This window comes from Vidua chalybeata, chromosome Z (assembly GCF_026979565.1).
Source record: "Vidua chalybeata isolate OUT-0048 chromosome Z, bVidCha1 merged haplotype, whole genome shotgun sequence".
Taxonomy (NCBI): domain Eukaryota; kingdom Metazoa; phylum Chordata; class Aves; order Passeriformes; family Viduidae; genus Vidua; species Vidua chalybeata.
The window spans coordinates 47,145,037-47,166,153 of NC_071570.1; the positions used below are offsets into that span (position 1 = coordinate 47,145,037).

Consider the following 21,117-nt stretch of genomic DNA (forward strand, 5'->3'; position numbering starts at 1 on the left):
GTACACATCTGCCATTTAAGGAAGTAACTCTTAATACCTTAGAGTTGCAATTAAAGACACAGGGCCACTTGACCACCATGACATAAATTTTTTAAACTGCAAATTGCTCTTTAATGCTAGAACACCCTTTTAAAATCTTCATTATTACTAGGCATTTTTAATATTCCTCATTCTAAATGGTAATCAGGATTCCTCTGCAGTGAATAAGCACCAGGAGATGATGATGTGTATTTCATCTGGGGGTTCAGGAATCTTATTGTCTCAAGAAGATGCCCAGTGCCTTTTTCCATGGAGAAATGAATGCCTAAAATTTCCATACTCTGTGTAGGGAGGACATGAAGAGAACAGCATAATTTCATATTTGATTAATAGGTTTTTTTTGTTATTTATTTCCCTGCAAAAAACTACAGTAGTGAATTATGATCATAGATGTCCAGAGGAAGAACAGACGTTCATTTTAACACTGGTGGAAATCCCAGCTGGCTCAAAAGAGTTTGATGCATCTGCTATGGTGGAACAAACTTCAGAACCAGTACTACCAGCCCCAATACTTATCAGCCCAATGAATACAAGTGAAACAACTGTGACTGAAGTGGAGAGGTAAATGCTTTATTTTTTATCAAAGTGAAACAGTTTTTGTGTACCTTGATTGTTCTCTGACTGTGTAGTACAGATTAGAATTTCTCAAAAGAATAAATGCAAGAGGAAGTAATTTTGACAGATGGCTAGAGAATTAAGAAAATAAAAAGGGCTCTAATTAGATTTGAGGAAGATTCTATAGGTGTTTTAAATTTAGTGTTTTAGTTAGTTGGGATTTTGGTGTCATGTTAATTCTGATTTACCCTTTAGAGTATGTCTTCCTTTTTAGTAGAAGTCATTTGTCCAGCTTGAGCGTTACTTTGCCTTATGGATACTTAAAATGCAAAGCAATTGAAATGAAAAAAATGTAAGCATGTTTGTATATGTTTGTATTTTACAGTACTTTAACAGTTTTGTAGAGTAGCTGTTTATTAATTGCTCATCCAGATTTTTCATGTAGATAGTTTTCTAGAAAACATTATAAACAATAGATGTAAATTCTTATTGTCTTGAATTTTCTGTTCAAAAGGCAGACAAGATGAAAACACAAACTAATTAATTACTCCAAAGAATAATAGCTGGTTTGTCTACTGCAATCCAAAAGAGTTTGAATTTCTTTTACAAAGAGTACCTCTGAATGCAGTGTAACAAAATTTTTATGTCAACATTACAGTTGAACTAAATCTCTTAGTCAGTTTGGGAAAAGAAAAAAGGGAAAAGGAAAAAGACATTATAAAAAATGGAATTGTTGCAAAGTAGTAAAAAACCCGCAAACTCCAATACTATACTAAAGAAAGTCCTCAGATCATAACTAGAGTGTGATGCAATTCCACGTAATTGTGAAGAGTCTTGCCCTGTGATATCAGATGCTAATATCATTCCTTTATTAAAAGGATATGTCTTTGAGTGAAGGTTGGCTACAAAGTATAATAATTCTAACTCCTGTGGAACTACTTATGATAAACAAAATTGCTGATGGGCTGAGTTAGAGTACATGTTCTATCTTGCTACTCCTATACTGCTTTACCATATTTTCCTCGTCTCTGCTGCTTCTCTGTATGTCTTATATATGTGTGTATGTCTTTTGAGATTATAGAGTATGTGGGGGTTCAACTGTGCAGATAAATAATACTATATTTTAGCATTTTTCTAGGGCAGTTAATAAATGGCCATATTTTTGCATCGTATAGAAAGACCAAGTGGAGTTCAAATAGAACAGCTAAACTAAATTAAATATGACTAGAAAAACTAACTCCAGATAGCACAACAAATTGTTTCTTGGTAGTAAATGGTACATTAGAAGTTATTGACATTAACATTAATATTGACATTAAGCAAGAGAGAGTATCACCAGAGATTCATGTGTAATTTCCATACAGAAACTTTATACAAAGTAAATTTTGGCTTCTTGTACTGTCACAATAATGACTTATATATATACAGTATTGGATCCTTGACAACTGCAGCTGGTAAGGTTGCTGGACCTTTAAACAGCACTGTGGAAACCAAACAACTAGAGAGTGCAGTAGACCCTGTTCCGAAGTTGCAGATAGCTCAAAAACAGTTGGCTGCTGAGCTTGAAGAGAATGATTTTCCTCCTTCCAAGAAAACTCCATCTACTGTTGCAGTGGAAAATAAGCTGGAAACCACTTACAAGGTGAGATCATAATATGGTGAGTTTTCATCCATGGGGTAGATGCATAACACATAATAGAGCATTTTAACTATGTTTATTTTTTAATGGTGTCACTTGCTTAAACATGTACAATATATGCCTATACAACTTAAAAGGAAAATCAATACCTATAGATTGCTTTCAGTTTTTAAATCTACAACAGGTTTTGGGTGTTTATTTATTATTAGGGTTTTTTGAGAATCTGTAGGCTCTCAGTTGGTTTTTAATTAGACTTCCTAGTAGACAGACTGGTAATATGTCTTACTTGGTTCATTCTGCATCACCCTTATGACAATGGCATTGCAGGAGAGGCAACTCTGGAGGTATATTGGGTGACTGGCAGGACGTCTAGGTTCACTGAATGATATTTTGAATCTGCATTGTGTCTGCATTCTTCTACATGAAGAAGCTGTTAGATAGATATGTTCTTACTGATTCTTAACACGGCAGGTACTAGTTTAAAAGAGCAAGCTGCCACTGAAAACAAGCCACCATCTTACCAGCATCCTTCTGTGCTTTTTTACAATATGACCAAGCTTATGGCAGCAACTACCATTGATGTTTGTAAGTGGACAAAGATTGTATAGTGTACCTTGGTGTATGAATGGGTGGTAATTCCCCAGATGATTCAGAGAGCTTTCCTAGGAAGGGATGGATAACAGTCTTCTTCCTTCTTTGATCTCCTATCTCAATATTCTCGTCTTGAGTAATTTGGCGTAAGAACACCTTGAAAAGTCTACTTAGGAAATTAGTGAAGTGATGAATGATGCAGCACTGTCTTCTCTATCAGTCCTGCTCTTAGAACTGTGCATGTGTGATATGACCTTATCAACTTCATTGTCTCTTCTGTATTGAGAGCAATAAAAAAACCTCTTTTTTTTCTTTTTAAAATACAGGGTTATTCAATTAAATCCACAGATGTGCCAGTGGTAACTTCTGGTATGTACACTTAAACTTATAAACCGAAGTATAATGAATGTAAACATATCACAACTTAATACTGGTTGTCATTCTAAATAGTTCTGTCTGAGGCCATCTAAGTCAAAAGTAGAAACAAGTTTTCCTAATACCACCATTCCATGCTTTCTCCTATAAACTAGGTGAGCCGAATTACATAAATGTTGGTTATTTAATAATTATTTTAAAAGCATTGCTGTAACTAGTTTATTGGTGAAATTTGAGAGGTTTTTTTGACTAAACATGTTATCTTCTCTTAAGCAAATACTTCCACCTATTAAAGAACACTAATAATCAAAAGTATTAACTGGCATTTTAACCACACCTAACCACTATGCCAAAATAGTTTATTTTTATTTTGCTTTGCATTTCTACTGAAAAAGTATGGAATTGTTTAGGAGCTTAATCTGCCTCCAAAGAAACTGAGAAAAAGCAGAACTGCTGACAATGCAATCTTCATTGATCTGAGGTGGTGAAGTGTTTGGTGAACTGTAATTTTGAAAAAGAGTTCTAAGGGAAGTTGTAGAAGGTTAAACAGCTAGGTGACTAGACTAAGTTCTGTGGTTCTGTTGTGCTATAAAGGATGAGAGGGGGAAGAGTGTGCTGTAAAATTTAAAACCACACTTCTACTTTTTCCCATAACAACTGTATGATCTTTCAGGCTTTAAAAGTAGACCATGAACTTTTAATTTGTAGTGGTGATTTATAAAAAATAAAACTAAACAAAAAATCAGCCCTTCTGTTGTAGTGGTTCAAGCCATTTTAATATCATGCTTTTTTTGGGCTCTTATTTTATCACTGAAGTCTTTGACTCTCAAATCCTTTTGCAGGGAATCTTTTTCAAAAAACAGAGTCTTCAGCAAAGGAAAAAGTACTTACTTCTGTATTGGTGTCTGAGTCTATCTCACAACTGGCTGAGAGAAGCCAGCTTGAGACTTTGGAGAGCTGTGGGAAAGCACCATTTGAGAATGTAGCATCTGAAAAGGAAGAGGAGGCTATGTCTAGATTAACCTCTAACAGAAGAGGAGAAATAAGTAGACAAGGAAAGCAGGAGAATGTGCATGAATCTGCACAGTTGGAACATACTAGAAGCCTAGCATCATCTTCAAAAACTCTATTACTCAGGTATGCAGTAATTGCAAAAATGTTTTGTCAGCTTGTTCTGTAAAAAAAAGATGATGTTTCCATGTTGACATCTTTTCAGTACCATTGTTTGTGACCTGCATGGCTAAGAGTTACAGTATCTATGCTCTTCTGCAAATCAAACTGTCTGCTTTGAAATTTGCATTATTTTACTCATTAAATGAGTAGATCAACTGAAGGGCACTACTGACATATTGTGTGTCTATTTAGACATGATGGATGCCTTTTGTCAGGCGAGCATCCACTGGCTGTGATACGAACTTAGGATAATTTGTTGTTTTCCATAGGTGAGTCTCATGTTGTAAGATACATACCCATGCACTTGTTTTGGTGTTTGTCCGCCAGTAAGATTTGTTACTGGTACAGTACTAAGCACACTGAATTTTTAGGACTGACATAAGTAATTTCCCCCAAGGAGTTTCAATCTTGGCAGCTCAGAGGATATTCCTCTTACCTATATGTTGACTTGATTTTTTAAATATACCTTTCTGTACTGTTTGTTTAAATGCTTTGAGTTCATGTTCTCTGTTGCTCCTGTGCTTAATTATTTAGATTTTAATGCTCCACTGGCCTCGTCTAATCTGTCATTTACTTTTTCGTTATGCTTGTGTGAGTACCAATATTGTCTATTTATATTTGGGACATCCACAGCAATTGGATAGTGATGCATTAACATCAGAATCCTTGCCTTAAAGTTTACTTTCTAATTTGTAAACTCTTAACAACATGAAAAATTAATGCTTTGTGTACCTCCCTCAGTGCTGTGACTTCCATAAGCTCACTGGTCTGGGTTTGCTGCTGTAAATAGGCTAAAACTCTGCAGCAGGTAGCCTGCTGTAGCTCCATCCTTGGGGATCAGGTTTTCCATTGATTACATGGAGGATGCTCAGAATTTTCAGTGTGTTCTTCAGAAGTGTGCCTCCATCCTTCTTGGAACCACTCTCTGAAAGTCTGGTAGCTTGTTACAGGCTGTGGATTAGCAGCAAATAATAGGTTTCTGTTCTCAGGCTTAAAAATTGTCAAGAATCTCTGTGACTCTTAAAAAAATTCTTGTACCAGAATATTCAGTAATACCAAAGCCTTTTTCAGAGTGACTTTTTGGTTTTTTTCACCGTAAAATTTTCATATGGCCTGTAGGTGTGTGTTTGTTTCCTGTGTAATGAACTGGATTCCTGCAATGCTATTTACATCTTCCTTTTATGGAGCAATCCTATGCCATCCTGACTATATTTGTTTTGAACAGGGGTGGACGAAAACCATTGGGATTTTTGTCTTTAATTTGCAAAAAAAGTAATTCTGAATCTGCAGAAGACACCAAAGGGAATAGAGGGAAGATCCAAAAGCCTCGAATTGTAACTCCAAAACCAAGTCTAAAGAAACCCACTCCACCCACTAAGGATGAGAAGGAATCTTGTTCCTTTCCCTCTACTTCATCGTCTGTGGAACATGAGCTTGTAGCTGCTGATGCTGCAGTTATGGTATGAGTTTACTTTGAGCAACTGTGCATTTCTGAGGTGTGAAGAACAGAGTATTAGTTGTTTCAGGAGTGAGTAGATGGGTGTGTAGCGTTCATGTTTTGCGTCCAGTATCTGCTTCAGTTGACAAATTCTGACTTGTGCGTGTTTAGGAAACTTATAAGGGAACTAAGTTGATTTTTCTATGCATGGATATCTATTTATTTCTCATTTTCAGTAAACTCTGATTTTTTTTTCCTTTGGTCAAAACTTCCTACATAAATAAAATATCCTTCCAAATGCATATATATGTAAATATATTTACACATACATACTGATGAAGACTGTTAAGAGCAACCTTTTCTTGTTTTATCAGGTTCTAAGTAACAGCTCATCTGAGAAGCAACCTCTCTGTGCTAAAGAGAAGGAAGGAGAGCCAACCAAAATCTCTGAATACTTTTTTAGCGACATCTTTATGGAAGTGGATGATTCAGAATAGTAAATGGATTTTATAAAAACCTAGGATCACAGAATATACTGCAACAAGAAAAGAGTATTTTAAAAATTACAATTTGTTCTGATATTCATTGTGCCACCTTTAATGTCAGCCAGTAATAACAGTACTAGATAAAATACCAGGAAAGTGATCTCTTTAACAATCAGGAGAAACTGAACATTCTTCAAAAGTGACGTAACAGATTCAAAGGAGAAGATGGAACGGAAAGGCTAAAAAGCATCATCTTCTGCTCCTCCTCTAACAAACTGGTGCAATTACTAATAAACCCCCCAAACATGCTACTGGAACTGGGATGCAGGGTCGGACAAAGAAACCATAAATGAAATATATCTTGAACAAGCTCCAGTACCTATATAAACTCCCTATAAACCATTATCACCGATCCCAGCACAATAGCAACCAAAATCCATGCCCCTCTACTGTAAAAGCTACATGTTAGGGACAATACTGGAGCTATCTCCAGATAAGAAAATAAGCCTAGGGACCAGAAAGGTATTAAAACCTCAAAACAGCCTAGGGACCAGAGACAGGTGAAGGCCTCCACCCAGAGAGACATTATGAATTCAAGCAACATGGCTACTGATTGCTTTATCTCAACACAGAGTAACTACAACCAAAATGCAATTAGTACGGTTTTTTTTTTCACTTTCTTGAGCCACATGTTGGGCACCAAAATAATGTATTTGTCCTGGTTTAGGGCAAATTTGGGAGGAAGCTTTCAAAGGGGTCCCTCTAGAAAGCAGATTCAAGCAGCCCCTCCCCCAAGTGGTTTGGAAAGATTTCCTTGCTGTTTATTTAACAAGCAAAGTATTCACAAGCATAAAAAATGAACAGTATTAAACAATAAAACCTCTTGCTGTTCTGAAGAAATGGCAAATTCAGAAAGCCCTTTTCATGGGGTGTAGCTCAGCCCACTCAGCCTGTTGTCAGTTTCTCCTGCGCTGGAAAATGCCACGTCCTGGACTCCAGTGGGCCACAGTCATGAGCTCCCAGTGTTGTTCTGGGTTTTCAGTCCAGAGCAAGGGTGATCAGTTCTCAAAAACAGAAGAGCCACAGTCCAGGGAACTTCTCTGCCTCAGCTAGCTAAAAACTAACTAAAAGCAAAGGAAAGCTGTCTGCTGTCTGTCTGTTCTTCAGACAACACAGTTTGTGAGAGAGAATGTGGAGGAGCAAGTGCAGCTTCTGATAACTAACTCTGCACTGCTCTTCCCCTTCGCTCTCAGAACCAGTCTTAAAGGTGCAAAGTCCAGCATCAACAAAACAGATGACTGGGGATACAAGCATCATAAATTCACCCTAGCACATATTGTTAATTAACACCGTAAATAGGAAATGGATTCTTTCTGAAGCAACCTAGGCACTTTCAAAATGCTGACATAGTCTGAACCACTACAGTGATGTCATAGGACCAGACTACCAACTGCCAGCTTACAGTTTCACTTGTTTAGACACTGATAGTGAGTGCATGACTATCCTACAGAAAAGTGCAATGAAATAATGCTTAATCTTGCAACAAGTATTCTTTTACATTTTAATGCTAAAGCTTCTTGGTACTGACTATTCAAGTTTTTTGCTTCTTTTTGTGAAGTATGTTACGTTAGAAGAAGGAATGAACCTTTTGGGTATAATGTAATATCTGAAGATCAGAATGCAAATACTGGAAGTGGTGTAGTGAGTACATATGTACATATGTCAAGCATTGCAGGTGTTTTTATTTGAATCTCCAAATTACATAATTTTGTAAGAGTTTTTTAACCATGTAATTTAACAGATCATAACCTGAAAAGCCTAATAGGATTGGTTCCTTAAAAATTGGTTGAAAACTTAAAAACACAATGTACTAAAAAATGATAACTCAAGGTTTGCAACCTTTTTTATCACTTGGAGGAAGAGATTGATGTTTCCTAGTATAAATGCTAATTTTCTTCTAAATTGGAAAACAAAGCTATAGATACAATTTATTTTCCTTATTTTTACATGTAGTTGTTTGTATATTTACTGACTTCCTCGGTTTCCCTTGTGCAAAGTAGCACAAAGAGATTGGATTTAAACCATGATTATACAATGTCACTTTTGAGGATTTGCTGCTTTGAAGCACTTGAATTAAAAGGGTTTTCTTATGTGCATGTCTGCTTGTACTGTAACTTGCCATAAAATTCTGGTTTAGCTTTAGATTTTAATTTAAGTATTTATTTACCTCCTCAAGAAATTTGTCTGGGTAAGGTAATTAGGTTTATGCACTCTTAAAGTCAGGTGGTTGCTGAAAGATTCAATATTTAGTCTGAAACTCCTGCTTGCACAAGCTTGAGTAGTCTTAAAATTTCTTCCATTACTTAATACTTGCAGGTGCTTTTGCAAAGCCATTTATTATGAAGGTGAAACTGATGTTTAAATGGTATTGTTAATGCTCTCAAGAAACCTATCATCAGGTTTGGACTGCGTAATCCTTTACTGGCAGGTAAATAATATAAATATGTAGTTAATTCTGAAATAGTTGATGAAGTTTGAGAATGTTTTTCTTTCCAGAAGTTATTGGCAAGACTTCTGAAGGAACCTTTAAACTTTTGTCAGAGAGGAGAAATATAGAAAAAAGTTCATGTTACTGCAAATTGGTATATTAGCTCTGCCAGTGAAATGTCACTAGCAACAGTATTCCTTGAGGTGATGGAAAAGCGAGTAGTGGTCCCAGTATAGAGTAACTTACTTGAAAGCATCTGAGCAACCCACCTCATCCCCCAAAAAAACCTCAAAAATACCAACAGTTTCTGTTCAGATGATATCTTGTGTTTTGCCTAATCCGTTTAACTTGAAATGTTTATCTAAATATTGTTTTACTGTAAACATTATGAAAGAGATTAATGTATACATGTAATTCTATGTATTGTATATCTTGTAGATATTAAGTATGCAAGTGTTTACTTCCTGATATGTCTGGCATGTTTTATATCAATTACACTCATAGAGTCTAAAAATAGATTCTTGGGGGGTGGCTATGAAATAAATGTTGTGAGTACCTTATGAGGGGATAATCATTCTACATTTAGTTGCATACATTTTAGCTTGCATTCATGTTACAAGGGGGAAAAAATCAACTACTTCATTACTAAGATTTATGGTGCCTTATCTGCATTGTTAACTGGGGCTATGCTTTCTTTTTTCTTGCAGCAAATTACATGCACTTTGTTAGAGGATTTTTTTAAGAACAAATTTAATTTGAATAGAAATAAGAGAATTTTGTGTTCTGTTTTTTTGTGTGGAAGTTTTATAATGATGAAGGATGTAAGAAAATATTGTTGAAATCTCAATACATATGAGTGGCATTTTTACAAAGATGTGGCACAAAACTGCTTTGCTTAGAGTTGTCTGATGCCCTGTATCATCACATATAAGCTTTCTGTGTCAAACGAAGTAGTCCTCTTCTGTATATAAATTATGTGAATAAATGATTTTCTTCTACCTGTGTTTCTATTTCTTAAATATCAGTTGCAATTTTTAAATACTTGAAAGTACACAAAGCTAGTAAGTGTAAACTAAAGGAAAGGCTGAAGTTTGGGCTGCACGACTGGGGTGCACACAGACCTGCTGGTAATATGTTGAATGTGGTTTAGCAGGGGCATTGTTGTTGTTCCCTGATTTTGTTTTAGAATAGAGTTTAATTTACTTGGTATCAGACTCTCCAGTGTTACCTTTCTCTAAAGATACGGGCCTTGACTTTAATTAAAACTGAATACTGAACAATAGCAAAGTTTTCACGGAAGGGAGAAACTCGACCAAAGATGGTTTGGGTTTTAAAAAGGTCTGTACCTATTACTGTATGACAAGTTTCTAAGAAGGGCAAGGGCTTTCCTAGGCTGTGCGTGAAAAGCGGAGCATTCCAACACAATTCTTCCAAAGGGCGCTCTGCTTCAGCTTGTCTGGGGACCCGAGCTAGGACTCCGCGGCCGGGTCCGGCCCCGTTGTGCCGATTGGCTGCGCTGGGGGGAGTGGCGGCGGCGGCGGCCTGGGTCAGCCGCCTCGGCTCGGCTTGCTCGGCTCGGCTCGGCCCGGCCCGGCCCGGCCATGCTTCTGGGTGCCCCGCGGCTCCCGGGCCGCTGCCTGGGGCTGCTGCGCCTGCTGCTTGCCCGCGGGTACCGCATCGAGGCGGTGGCGCCCGTGGGGTCGCGCCCCGACGCGAGCTCCGCGCTCTACCAGGTAGGGCGGCGGGGGCGGCTGGGCCCGGACGGGCCGCGGGGCGGGGCGGGGCGAGCCGTCGTAGCACTATGGAGGAGCCGGTGCGGCCGGGGCATGCGGGACGTAGCGAGCACATTCCCGCGCACGGTCCCGGTCCCGGTCCCGGTCCCGCCCTGCGGGGCGGTGGGGGCAGCGCCGCGCCCCGGCTCCGCTCCCCGAGCGCCCAGGCCTGTCCATTTCTATGGGCTGAGCCTACAGATATCGTGTGAAAAAAACCCGTGGGTTGGTGCAGTTGTCTGGCTCTTCATGGATATTTTGCATTTTTAAATCAGGATGCAAGCTCTTGCTACGTTTCAGGCTGATCGACACTATGCTGGTGAGGTGGAGGTGAGGTTTGTAGACAGTGGAAAATGGAGCCTGATGATTCCGAAGTTGGATGCTTCCTTTTGTTTGCAGATTGATTCCCGAGTTTAAAACAGATGGAATAGCTGTACAGAGTTACGGGCTTGCCTCCAAAAATATCCTCTAGGAGAACTAGCTGTAATTCCAGTTGTCTTTACGAAGAGAGAGTAGTACTTCTATTTGGTATAAATGAATTTATTTTAATGGGGCATTATTAACATCATCATATTAAAAAATCTTGTTTACAGTTAGGCTGAGAAAAACATGGCTTTAGGTATGGATCAAGGCTGATAGGAGAGCATATGTTTGTTTTCATATTTGTTCATGTAAAATATCAAACTATGTGAAGCAACAGCATGTATTCTTACTGAGATAGGTCCATTGGTTCTGTGTTTGGCTCTATGCTTTGTTTTGCAGAAACTAAATTTGGGACAGAAATTAGGCAACTGAAGTTTCTGTGTAATCCCTGAATTTGTCTGTATGCATACATATATATATATATGTACATATATATATACATACAAAGCTTGTGTATGTGAAGTGTGTGTATATATGTGTACACATTCATATTTTGTGTACCAAAAAATGATAGAGCTGCCCCCAGATTCACCCTTATGTCTGGGTACCTTTCAACCTCAAAAGAAAAGCAAGGCTTGGTAAAATAGCTAATAGTGTTAGTACTTGGTAGAAATAATTTATGGAACACTAAGTGCAAGCACTGCTTTACAAACACAAAGAGCTGAGGTCCCTGCTATGAGGCACTTCACCATCTGAAAAAAAAAGCATTACAAGAAATAACAGTGCAAACACAACAAGACATTATGATAGGTGATGAGAGTCTTGCCTTGTTTGGCCACTGTTTACCTTTCTGGCTGTGAATTCAGCTAGACAGCCTGACCTTGACAATGCAAACTGTCTCTTTAGCCAGATGGGCAATAATGTAATTTAAAGGTGAGTGAATCTAAATTCTGGAAAATGAAACAAAGTCTCTTTGAAGATTCCAGGCGCTAGCTCTTACATACACTTTGGTGATGTAGCAGTAATTTGTGTACCTCTTAATTTTGCATTGAAATTTCTAGAAATCCTCATATTAACAGCAGAATTTTACACAACTTGCTGGTGCAAGGGCCACTTTCCAGAGAGAACTTGATGCCAATTCACTGACCTTTTTTCATTTTTAATGACAATAATGAAGAGTCCACAAATACATGGTAGACCTAGCACATTTATTTATGAGAGTAGTCTTTTCTGTGTATATTCAGAATTATTTTAAAACATCCTTACTTCTCTTTGGTAAAGTATAACAGTGTTTTATTCTGGTTTAAGGCATGAAAAATCATGATAGAAGTTAAGTGAATTTAAGCAACTCACATGTTTTTGTGCAGTATTTTTTATAGTTTATCTAAAAAGTCCTTTCACAGTTTTTATGTGGAGTAGCTAAACTAGCTACAGTGAGTCAAAATCTAATGAAAAAAGTCTATGACTGTGATTACTGTTCTTCTGTTAATATCGTCTGCCATTTTAGCTGCTTTTTTGTTTTTTTCCTATGTTAAAGGTGAGTTTCTAAGCACAGTATTGTGTGCAAAAGGTGAATGTGTTTAGAGAAAAAAGACCGACTGAACAAGGAGAAACAGGAAAAATTTTTGATGTGTAAAGGTGCAAAATGACCCAGCCAGACAAGCTGAACGCTGATGCAAAGTAATATTGGGTGTTGTTTCAACTGCAGACTTTTAAAAGTATGGAATTACAAGATACATTTTTACCTTTCAAGGGAGTATGTTTAATCTATTTGTGGCAATTACAAAGGCAGAAAAATATGTAGTTTTGAAAGTCACTCTACAGCCAAAGCACTTCAAATGTGAGTTGAAACTCTACATGTTTTTTTTGTTTGTTTCTGCTTTGTTTCTTTGCCTTTCAGTGCCTAAGTGAACAAACTGAATTGCAACATTTGCAGCTTCTTCTTAAGGGAAACCTTAAGTCTGAGTGTTCAAGTATATATGAACATAGAATTACCAGCTGGTTTTTTTTTCTGTCAAAGTAGGCTCAAACATCATATAAATGAGAATTAGATAAGGCAATAAGATCTTTTTGTGCAGCATGTTCTTTTATTGCAGTTGCACTTTTCAAAAAGGTAGTAACATTCTTAATATGTCTGCAGAAAGAAACCCAACAAATTAAGTTTGACTATTACCTTTAAATTCCTAAGAAACTGTAAAAATACCTCAACCTGCTGTAATGTGTGCACCATGTTTTGGATCATTTGGATGGAAATTATGAGCTCAGTACTGATTCACTCATACTCAGATTATGAATCTTTGTTTTTCTAGAAATATAATAGCAATTACACCAGTTTAAAAAAAAACGAAAAAATAAACACAACCAAAGACAAAACAAAACAAAACCAACTTTTGTTTTATCTTCTTGTTCAACCTAAACAACAAGAATCTAAAAAAGTGTTTACCAAAATCTGTTTGGACTAGGTCTTTCATCCTTTGGTACAAGTCATAAGAGCACTTAATTCAAATCTGCAGTTTTTACAAAATTAGATTTAAAATGCAAACAAACCTATGCCAAAGTAAACAAAATCTAAGAAATAGCATTTAAACTCTGTAGTAACTAGTTCTATTTTAGTTTATTAAATTCAGAACTAGTCTTTTACTATCCTAACACAATTAGATTTTTTGTAAAGCATTTTTATTAAATGGTTTGGGATGCTTGAGAGAAGCCAGTACATAGGTAGAAATGTTACTGTAAAGACAATAAAGAGACAATATTTATTAAGGTAAAATTATATTTGGAAGATAAATTAGTCTTGTACTTTTTATATTTATTTATTAAAATTTTTAATATAGTCACCCTTGGTTGAATTTTAAATTCTATTTTGTTCCCCACTTAGGAGAACTATGAACGAATGAAAGCACTGGTAACTGAGCTACAAGAACAAGCAGAAAAAATCAGGTTAGGTAAGTATGATAATCTAGATTGCAGTATAATAACCTGGCACTTGGCCTTGTTGAACCTCAAAGAGTTGGCCTTGCCCATTGATCCAACCTGTCCAGATCCATCTGCAGAGCCTTCCTGCCCTGCATCAGGTCAACACTCCCATCCAGCCTGCTGTTGTCTGGGAACTTACTGAGGGTGCACTCAATCCTCTGTCCAGATTGTTGTTAAACTTATTAAACAGGACTGGACCCCAAACCAAGCCCTGGGGAGCCCCACTAGTTACCACCCATGAGCTGAATGTAACTCTAGCCACCTCCACTCTCTGGCCCAGCTGTCCACACAGAGCCTTTTACCCAGCCAAGAGTGCACCAATCCAAGCCATCAACAGCCACTTTCTCCAGGAGAAAGCTGTGGAAAATGGTATCAAAGGCTTTGCCAAAGTTCACAGAGACAACATCCACAGTCTTTCTCTCATCCACTAAGTGGGTCATCATGTTATAGAAGGAGATCAGGTTGGTCAAGCAGCACCTGCTTTCCCTAAACCTTTGCTGGCTGGGCCTGATTCCCCTGGTTTTCCTGTGTGGGCTGCATAATTGCACTCAACATGATCTGCTCCATTTCCTTCCCTGACGCCACTGTCAGAGTGACAGGACTGTAGTTCCCTGGGTTGTGTCTCCAGCCCTTCCTGTAGATGGGTGTCAAACTAACTAACTTCGAGTCACCTGGGACCTCCCTCTTTAGTCATGTCTGCTGGTAAATATTGGAAAGTGCCTCTGTGAGCTCTTTCACCAGTTCACTCACTACCCTTGGGTGGATCACATCTGCCCCCATAAACTTGTGTGTGTGTAAGTAGTGTAGCAGGTCACTAACCAGTTCCCCTTGGATTAAGGGAGCTTCAGTTTGCTCCCTGTCCTATCTTCCAACTTAGTGGGCTGGGTTAAGACTGAATCAAAACAGATATTAAGTACCTCTGCCTTTTTCTCATCCTCTATCACTATATTTCCCCATGATTCCAATAAAGGATGGGGATTCTCCTTTGTTGTCCTTTTTTTGGTTGATCTTTTCCAAATTCCTAGTTGTAGTTGAGCTGGCAAGGAGAAAGCAGGTCTGTAGTAGTTTAATAGGCTGAAATCTGTGTTTCTTCTTTTTGACTTGTAAGGCTATCTGAATGATATTGCCGTTTACTATAATTAATGGAAACAATAAAATAAAACAATAAAATAAAATGAAAACATTTATATAAATGCTTAATTATGCTGCTAGAGGCTGAGCATGTAGCTTTAATTGTGCCCTTTTTGTGACTATCATGATACTGGTTTTGTCATTTTATACACTGTTTCTTATATAATGCATTTCCTTTTCAACTTTGGAATGGAGCGCAGTTAAGATTTTGTGCTCAGTGCTTTTTCTTTCTTGCTGTGAAACGAGGTCAGAGTTTCCTGAGAAGATGTTAAAACCCATGGGTTGCCTCTGTCTTTTATGGGTGTAGAGACTGTTCAGCAATTAATGAACTAATCATGTGTGTCTGATGAACTAATGATTATGGCCTTCTTCCTTGCTGCTCATTTGCCTGTTCTTGCCTGTTACACAATGACAGGACAAGACCATAATGTTCATCTTTCCTTCATCTGAGCAACCTCTACCAGGATGTTAATACACAGTTTTGAGTGACATTGATTGAAATTGCTTTACGTATCATTTAAGTATCTAAGAAAAATCAGGTATCTGTGTTGAATACTTCTGAAGGATATGTGCAACATCTTTATATTTCACTGTAAAAGCTGTCTCTCAGAGGACAAGTTTTTGTTTGGGGTCTTCACAATGAATGCTTCATTTGTTAGCTGTTATTCAGTGTGTAGGGTTTTTCTGAACCCATGTCCCACTCTACTGAGTAATCCCCAGCTGTTCAACAGGAAGTAGTCCCTGCCCCTTTAAAACAGGTGGTTTTCTGACAGGAAGCACAAGAAATAGGTGAGATACCTTTAATCTCCATGACTGATCATAGGACATCAGCAGTCACAGTGGTGTAGGCATTGTTGTAAAGGAGAAATTAAGAAGAGATTTCAAATTAAATGCTTCTGAGTTTGTTTCATTGTTAAGGACACTGCTTCTCAGAATGGAGGTTAGTGCAGGGTAGAGTGTCTTGATGTTGGAAGAGGAATGTTCAATAGGATGGCTACAGGGCCTGGGATTTGTGGATCACAAGCATTTGTGATGCACAGAGATGACAAAAGTCTCAGGATGGAAATTATTTTTGCAGCATCACACAGTGTAAATGAAAGACTTCAGAGGTCAGAGATAGTGTAGTTATGATGTGAGATGTTGAGAACATGGATGAGAGTAGTATCTCTGAGGGTGGATATGAGAGGCTGTTTTTTAATAAACTTGTACAGAAAGAATTTACAAGATTTAGGCTTAAGCTGGATATATAGGCCTAATGAACTGGCTAAACTGAAAATAAATTGTGGGTTTTCTGGCATGCCTGACAGGTAGGAAATTATGTGTGTAGTGATCACTGAAGGAGGTAGAAGAAAGGACTTCAAGGGAGGCTGAGAAGCTCTGTTTCAGTGATACCTAGCTGACAGAGAAATCCTGGAGTCTCAGGACAAATGTTAGCAAAACACACCTTCTTTATTTTGGACAGGGAGACAGTTTTAGAGTGATGAGGCGGATCAGTGATCTGTATACACAGAGAGACAATGTTTGTATAAGGTGTTATTATAAAGAGGCTGAGGTGTGTCAACAAATATTGAAGTATTGAATGACACAAAGCTCTAGAGAGCAAAAGATTTAGGATAACCTCTAGTGAAGGGTTGAAATGAAACAAATATAAACTTGGTATTAAATGCTGTATGTCTGAATTCCGCTTACAGTTTAGGCATGGTCTAAGGAAATTAATCCAGATGGTGCTGGGTCACTCAAGATCACATTCAGCATAGCTATTATGAATGAGTTCTAGGGATTAGTATTTCCTGTAGCTCTACTGATGTGCTTTCTACATATTTGTGTTTTCTGCCCTTATGTTTATTGCCAAGCAGTGGGGGAAAGTTTCAGACAACTATGTTTATTAAAATCTTTACCTTAAGACTTAACTGTAAAAAATGAAGTGGGAAATAAAATAGGTTCTAAAAAACAAGCCTGTTTATCAATACCTTAAATCTGTTTGAAGTGGAAACTATTATTTATTAACTTTATTATTAAGGTTCATACTTCAAAAACTGGGGACTTGTCAGCATCTCCATTCAAAATTTTAATATAACTGATGATTTATCTTATCTGCGTCCATAGACAATGTGACAATTTACTGTTGTATCACAGGAGGTGGAGAAAAAGCTCGTAAGCTTCATACATCAAGAGGAAAGCTGTTATCCAGAGAGAGAATTGACAAGCTTATTGATCCTGGGTAGGTACTTCTTTTTTTTTTCTTAAACATTTCAGGTTGTCTCTTGCAGGTAAAGATTGCAACAGCCTTCTTTTCTCTTTAGCCTTCATAAACACTAACATGATAAACACTAAATAACATGATTGAAATTTTACAGAAGCGTTCTTTGAAATACTGATCTCCTTAAAAAAAAAAAGTCTTTTAAAATTTAACCTTTTTAGTGAGATTCAATGGCAGATAGAACTAGTAATTTTTTACTGTTTTGTTTCATTTGTCATTATTCAGATCTCCATTTTTGGAGTTCTCCCAGTTTGCTGGTTACCAGTTGTATGGTAATGAAGAGGTACCTGCAGGAGGTATTATCACAGGCATTGGACGAGTATCTGGGTGAGAGATTCCAGTCATCTACATTACTTATGATATGAAAAGGAAGAAGGTATAATTTTATTCAGTTTCCAGTATTAGGCTCTTAGCATTTTTAGTGTTTTGTTTCAGACACTCAAAAAATCAACAAAGTCAGTATCTCAATTTGTTTGGTCATAGCTAAAAGGAAGTGAAGTTTTTTGTTTTGTTTTTTGTTTGTTGGGCATTTTTAGTTAGTGTATCCCACTAACTAAACAAAACATACATGGAGTTTCAGGTGTCCAATGAAGGAAAGAGATTAGTGCATCTGGAAAGCTATTTTTAAAAAATAGGGTGATATTTTCGCCTAAAAGTTACTTTTGCTTACTCAAAGTACCTCCAGGACTGTTCTTGAAGTTAGTTATGGTGCTATGCAGGATTATTTTACTCCCTAAAATAATGGAACAGGACATTATAGTGCTGAGGCTGCTGCTACAATGTGCCCTTCAGTGAACGCAGGTGAGAAGAGCTCTCTTAGAGCATCAGGGCTTCAAGAATCCTTGATGTGCTGCAGTTCTTAACTGACGTACATATTTACTCATTAGAAACACTTTTCTCTCTCATAAACTTTTTTCTTTTTAGGACAGAATGCTTGATTGTTGCTAATGATGCAACTGTCAAAGGTGGTACTTATTATCCCATCACTGTTAAGAAACATTTACGTGCTCAAGAAATTGCAATGCAAAATCATCTCCCTTGCCTTTATTTGGGTAAGTCCCATTGCAGAAATAGCCACAGTCCAGTGTTAAGGGCAGCTGATTTTTCTGCAGAGCTGACTAAGCAGGAGTGTATTTAAGGCATACCTATTCAAATATACTTTCATCAGTACTGTATTATCTGTACATAGGGATGGCACATCTTAACTGGAGGGTGTGTACACTCCTGCTGTAGGGTTGGGTTCATAAAATACAGATGCAACTGTTAACACTGTATCACTTTTTTCTGTTATGGATAAGCAATATTTCCTGTAGAATCATCCAGTCAATTCAAATTACAGTTTAAAAAAAAAAAAAAAGTACGTTCTGGTGGAGGATGTGTCTGTATGATAAAGCATACTGAGGAAATAAAAATAGTAAGAGTGACAAAATTGTCAAAAATAATTTGGATCAATAAATTTTTAGGATTTGGGATTTTTAGGATTTTTTGAAGCAGAAATTTAATTCTATTTTATGTACATTTTGACTTTAGCCTATTAGATCAGTATTTAGCCAAACCTTCATGTAAGTTTTACTTACATATGCTTTTATTATAAAAGATGAGCAGAGTGACAGATACCTGTAATGTATTACTGGTAGTGTTTTCTTATCTTGGTTTTATACAAATACAAGAGATTTCTGTCAATGTCTTCCTTTCAGCCTGAATTCCCAGTCTAATGACTTTCGAACCTATTAGCCAGTTTCAGTCAGCTTTGACAGAGAGTTGTAAGAAGTGTGTATTCCTGTGGTTTTTGTGTATGTCAGCATCAGAGAAGAAGTACCTTCTATTCCATTTAAAAAAATAGGGCAGATTATTCCTTGTCTGTTCAGCTTAGTTTAGCAACTTAAATATCAGCTGTTTGCCAGTCTGGGTGCCTGTACTAGTTAAATAGTCAACATAAATGCAGGTCCTGGCCAGCCCAAGTGTTTGAAGTTTCTTGCCGTGCTGATAAGTCAAACATGTGAATAAGACCAATAGAAGGACTAGGAGAAGTGTGAATTTGAAACTGTTGGTGAGGTGGATACAGGGACAATGTGGGTGTACATTTTGGGGGATTGCCATAGAAAGAGTCCTGGAGGGAAGGGGAGGACTAAATTTTATCTTAGTTGTTAAAAAAACAGAAACTTAGCTTTGCTGTTTGCAAAACAGCGGTTACAATTCTTTTCATCTGAGTTATCAGCAAATTCTGTCTGTTCAGAGAAGTCTTTTTTAGTGGGTATCAGTGAGCAACTTTGGGTGATTCTACTGTTTTAAGATCTTATGGAATGAGGACCTGTGGGACACAGCTATGCCTTTGAATGAAAAGTTTAGGGGTTTTATTCCATCTTTGAGAGGTATAGTCCTTGAATGAACAATGTCATTCATACCTGGTGAGTTACTTTACCCTTGCAGTTTGTGTACCTGGACTTGTTACACTTGATTTGAGCAGTGGAGTAAGAGGGAGCACTTTGTAGTCAGTCAGCACTGTGCTGACCATGTAATTCTCATGTTTGAACTGCCTTTTCCAGCAGTGATAACAGCTGCTTAGGTGCTAATTCTTATGTGGACACTTGGTGCTATTTGTCACTGAGTCAGTCACTGGTGTGGACATTTTGTTTTGGCTGCAGTCATGTAAGATGAGAGTGTGCATACAGACTGGTGGTTGTACATAAAAATTAATTACCAAGAGCCAGAGTTCTCAGAGATGCTTTATCTCCCTGCGTATTTTCTCATAGTCTTCTGTCCTTGTTTGGATACCTCTCATGACAGGTTGTATTTTCATTAATTGGGAGCAGCGAGGTAGCTGCCATTGAAGACCTGTGAGCAGGAGGGTGTATCCTGAGGCAAGGGCACATAATAAATGAATCATCCTAAAGATAGTTTAATGTTTTTGTTGTGAAGTTTAATCAAGCTATGAAAGAACAGAGGCAGCACCTTTTGAACTTGGTGGTGATTAGCTCTGCCTTTTTCTGGAGCTTGTGACAGAATTGCAGTAGAATAGTTGAGTTAAAATTGTACATTAAAAGTATTCTTAGTTTAAATATTTTGCAGCAAGATGAGATTAAAAGTTTGTTTAGGGAGGTATGGTTGCATCTTTAAGCACATCTGAGTTTATTTTCCATGAAAATTATTGGGATGGATGTTTTGGAGAGGGGTGTTTGCTGTTTTTCTTCTTTATTTTTCCAAAAAGAATGTGCTATTATACGTACATGCATGGAAATATATACCGTATTAGTGATAGTAATTGCTGTATATTTTAGGTAACCAATGCTTTACCAACAACAAGTATGTAACACTGTTCAAAACATGCTAATATAATTTGATTCATTCTAGTTGATTCAGGAGGAGCAAATTTACCTCGGCAAGCTGAAGTGTTTCCAGATCGAGATCATTTTGGCCGTATTTTCTATAATCAAGCAGTCATGTCCTCACAAGGAATTCCACAGGTAATTTGCTTTTATCTAATAATTAAATGTACTAAATAGTTTTTATGCCTGCTGCCATTACCTCTTTTCAAAGCTTGTGCCCATGTTTTGTTTCTGATGGCATTGTGTTGTGCTAACCTGATGGCCCAGTCTGGGGCTTGGAAGCACTGGATACACAGTAACTGTCCACAGGAATTCATTATAGTTTTGAAGAAACTGTCTACTTTCTTAGTGTTAATGATTTGACCTACATGCTCCTGTCTGGGAGTAGGAGAGAAATGGACTTGGGAACATGGTATGTAGGGCCATTTGAGAAGGCACTAGAAAATCTCTTGGAACAGTTCTGCATCAGCACTGCAAAGGTGAGGACCCCCTTGAGGATGGCTGATAAA

At 37.5% G+C, this 21,117-nt stretch overlaps 2 protein-coding genes across 7 annotated transcripts in view; both read left to right on the top strand.

The window, feature by feature from the left end:
• Positions 1-9,781, top strand: part of BDP1 (B double prime 1, subunit of RNA polymerase III transcription initiation factor IIIB) — a 57,024-nt gene extending 47,243 nt beyond the window's left edge. For all 4 annotated transcript variants that reach the window (XM_053968941.1, XM_053968944.1, XM_053968942.1 and 1 more), the window contains exons 35-40: positions 411-600; positions 2,023-2,236; positions 3,151-3,193; positions 4,042-4,336; positions 5,598-5,832; positions 6,185-9,781. In XM_053968941.1, the coding sequence (XP_053824916.1) occupies positions 411-600; positions 2,023-2,236; positions 3,151-3,193; positions 4,042-4,336; positions 5,598-5,832; positions 6,185-6,307 (1,100 nt within the window). In that variant the 3' untranslated portion in view covers positions 6,308-9,781. The remainder of the gene's footprint in view (positions 1-410; positions 601-2,022; positions 2,237-3,150; positions 3,194-4,041; positions 4,337-5,597; positions 5,833-6,184) is intronic.
• A 537-nt stretch (positions 9,782-10,318) lies between these two features.
• MCCC2 (methylcrotonyl-CoA carboxylase subunit 2) overlaps positions 10,319-21,117 on the top strand; it is a 37,252-nt gene continuing 26,453 nt past the window's right edge. For 2 of the 3 annotated variants that reach the window (XR_008428725.1, XM_053932580.1), the window contains exons 1-6: positions 10,319-10,516; positions 13,794-13,860; positions 17,159-17,243; positions 17,508-17,609; positions 18,207-18,334; positions 20,634-20,746. Coding sequence is in view for 2 of the 3 variants with exons in the window: in XM_053932580.1 (XP_053788555.1) it covers positions 10,385-10,516; positions 13,794-13,860; positions 17,159-17,243; positions 17,508-17,609; positions 18,207-18,334; positions 20,634-20,746 (627 nt within the window). In the remaining variant the exon portion in view is untranslated. The remainder of the gene's footprint in view (positions 10,517-13,793; positions 13,861-17,158; positions 17,244-17,507; positions 17,610-18,206; positions 18,335-20,633; positions 20,747-21,117) is intronic. The other variant, XM_053932579.1, reaches the window with a different exon arrangement.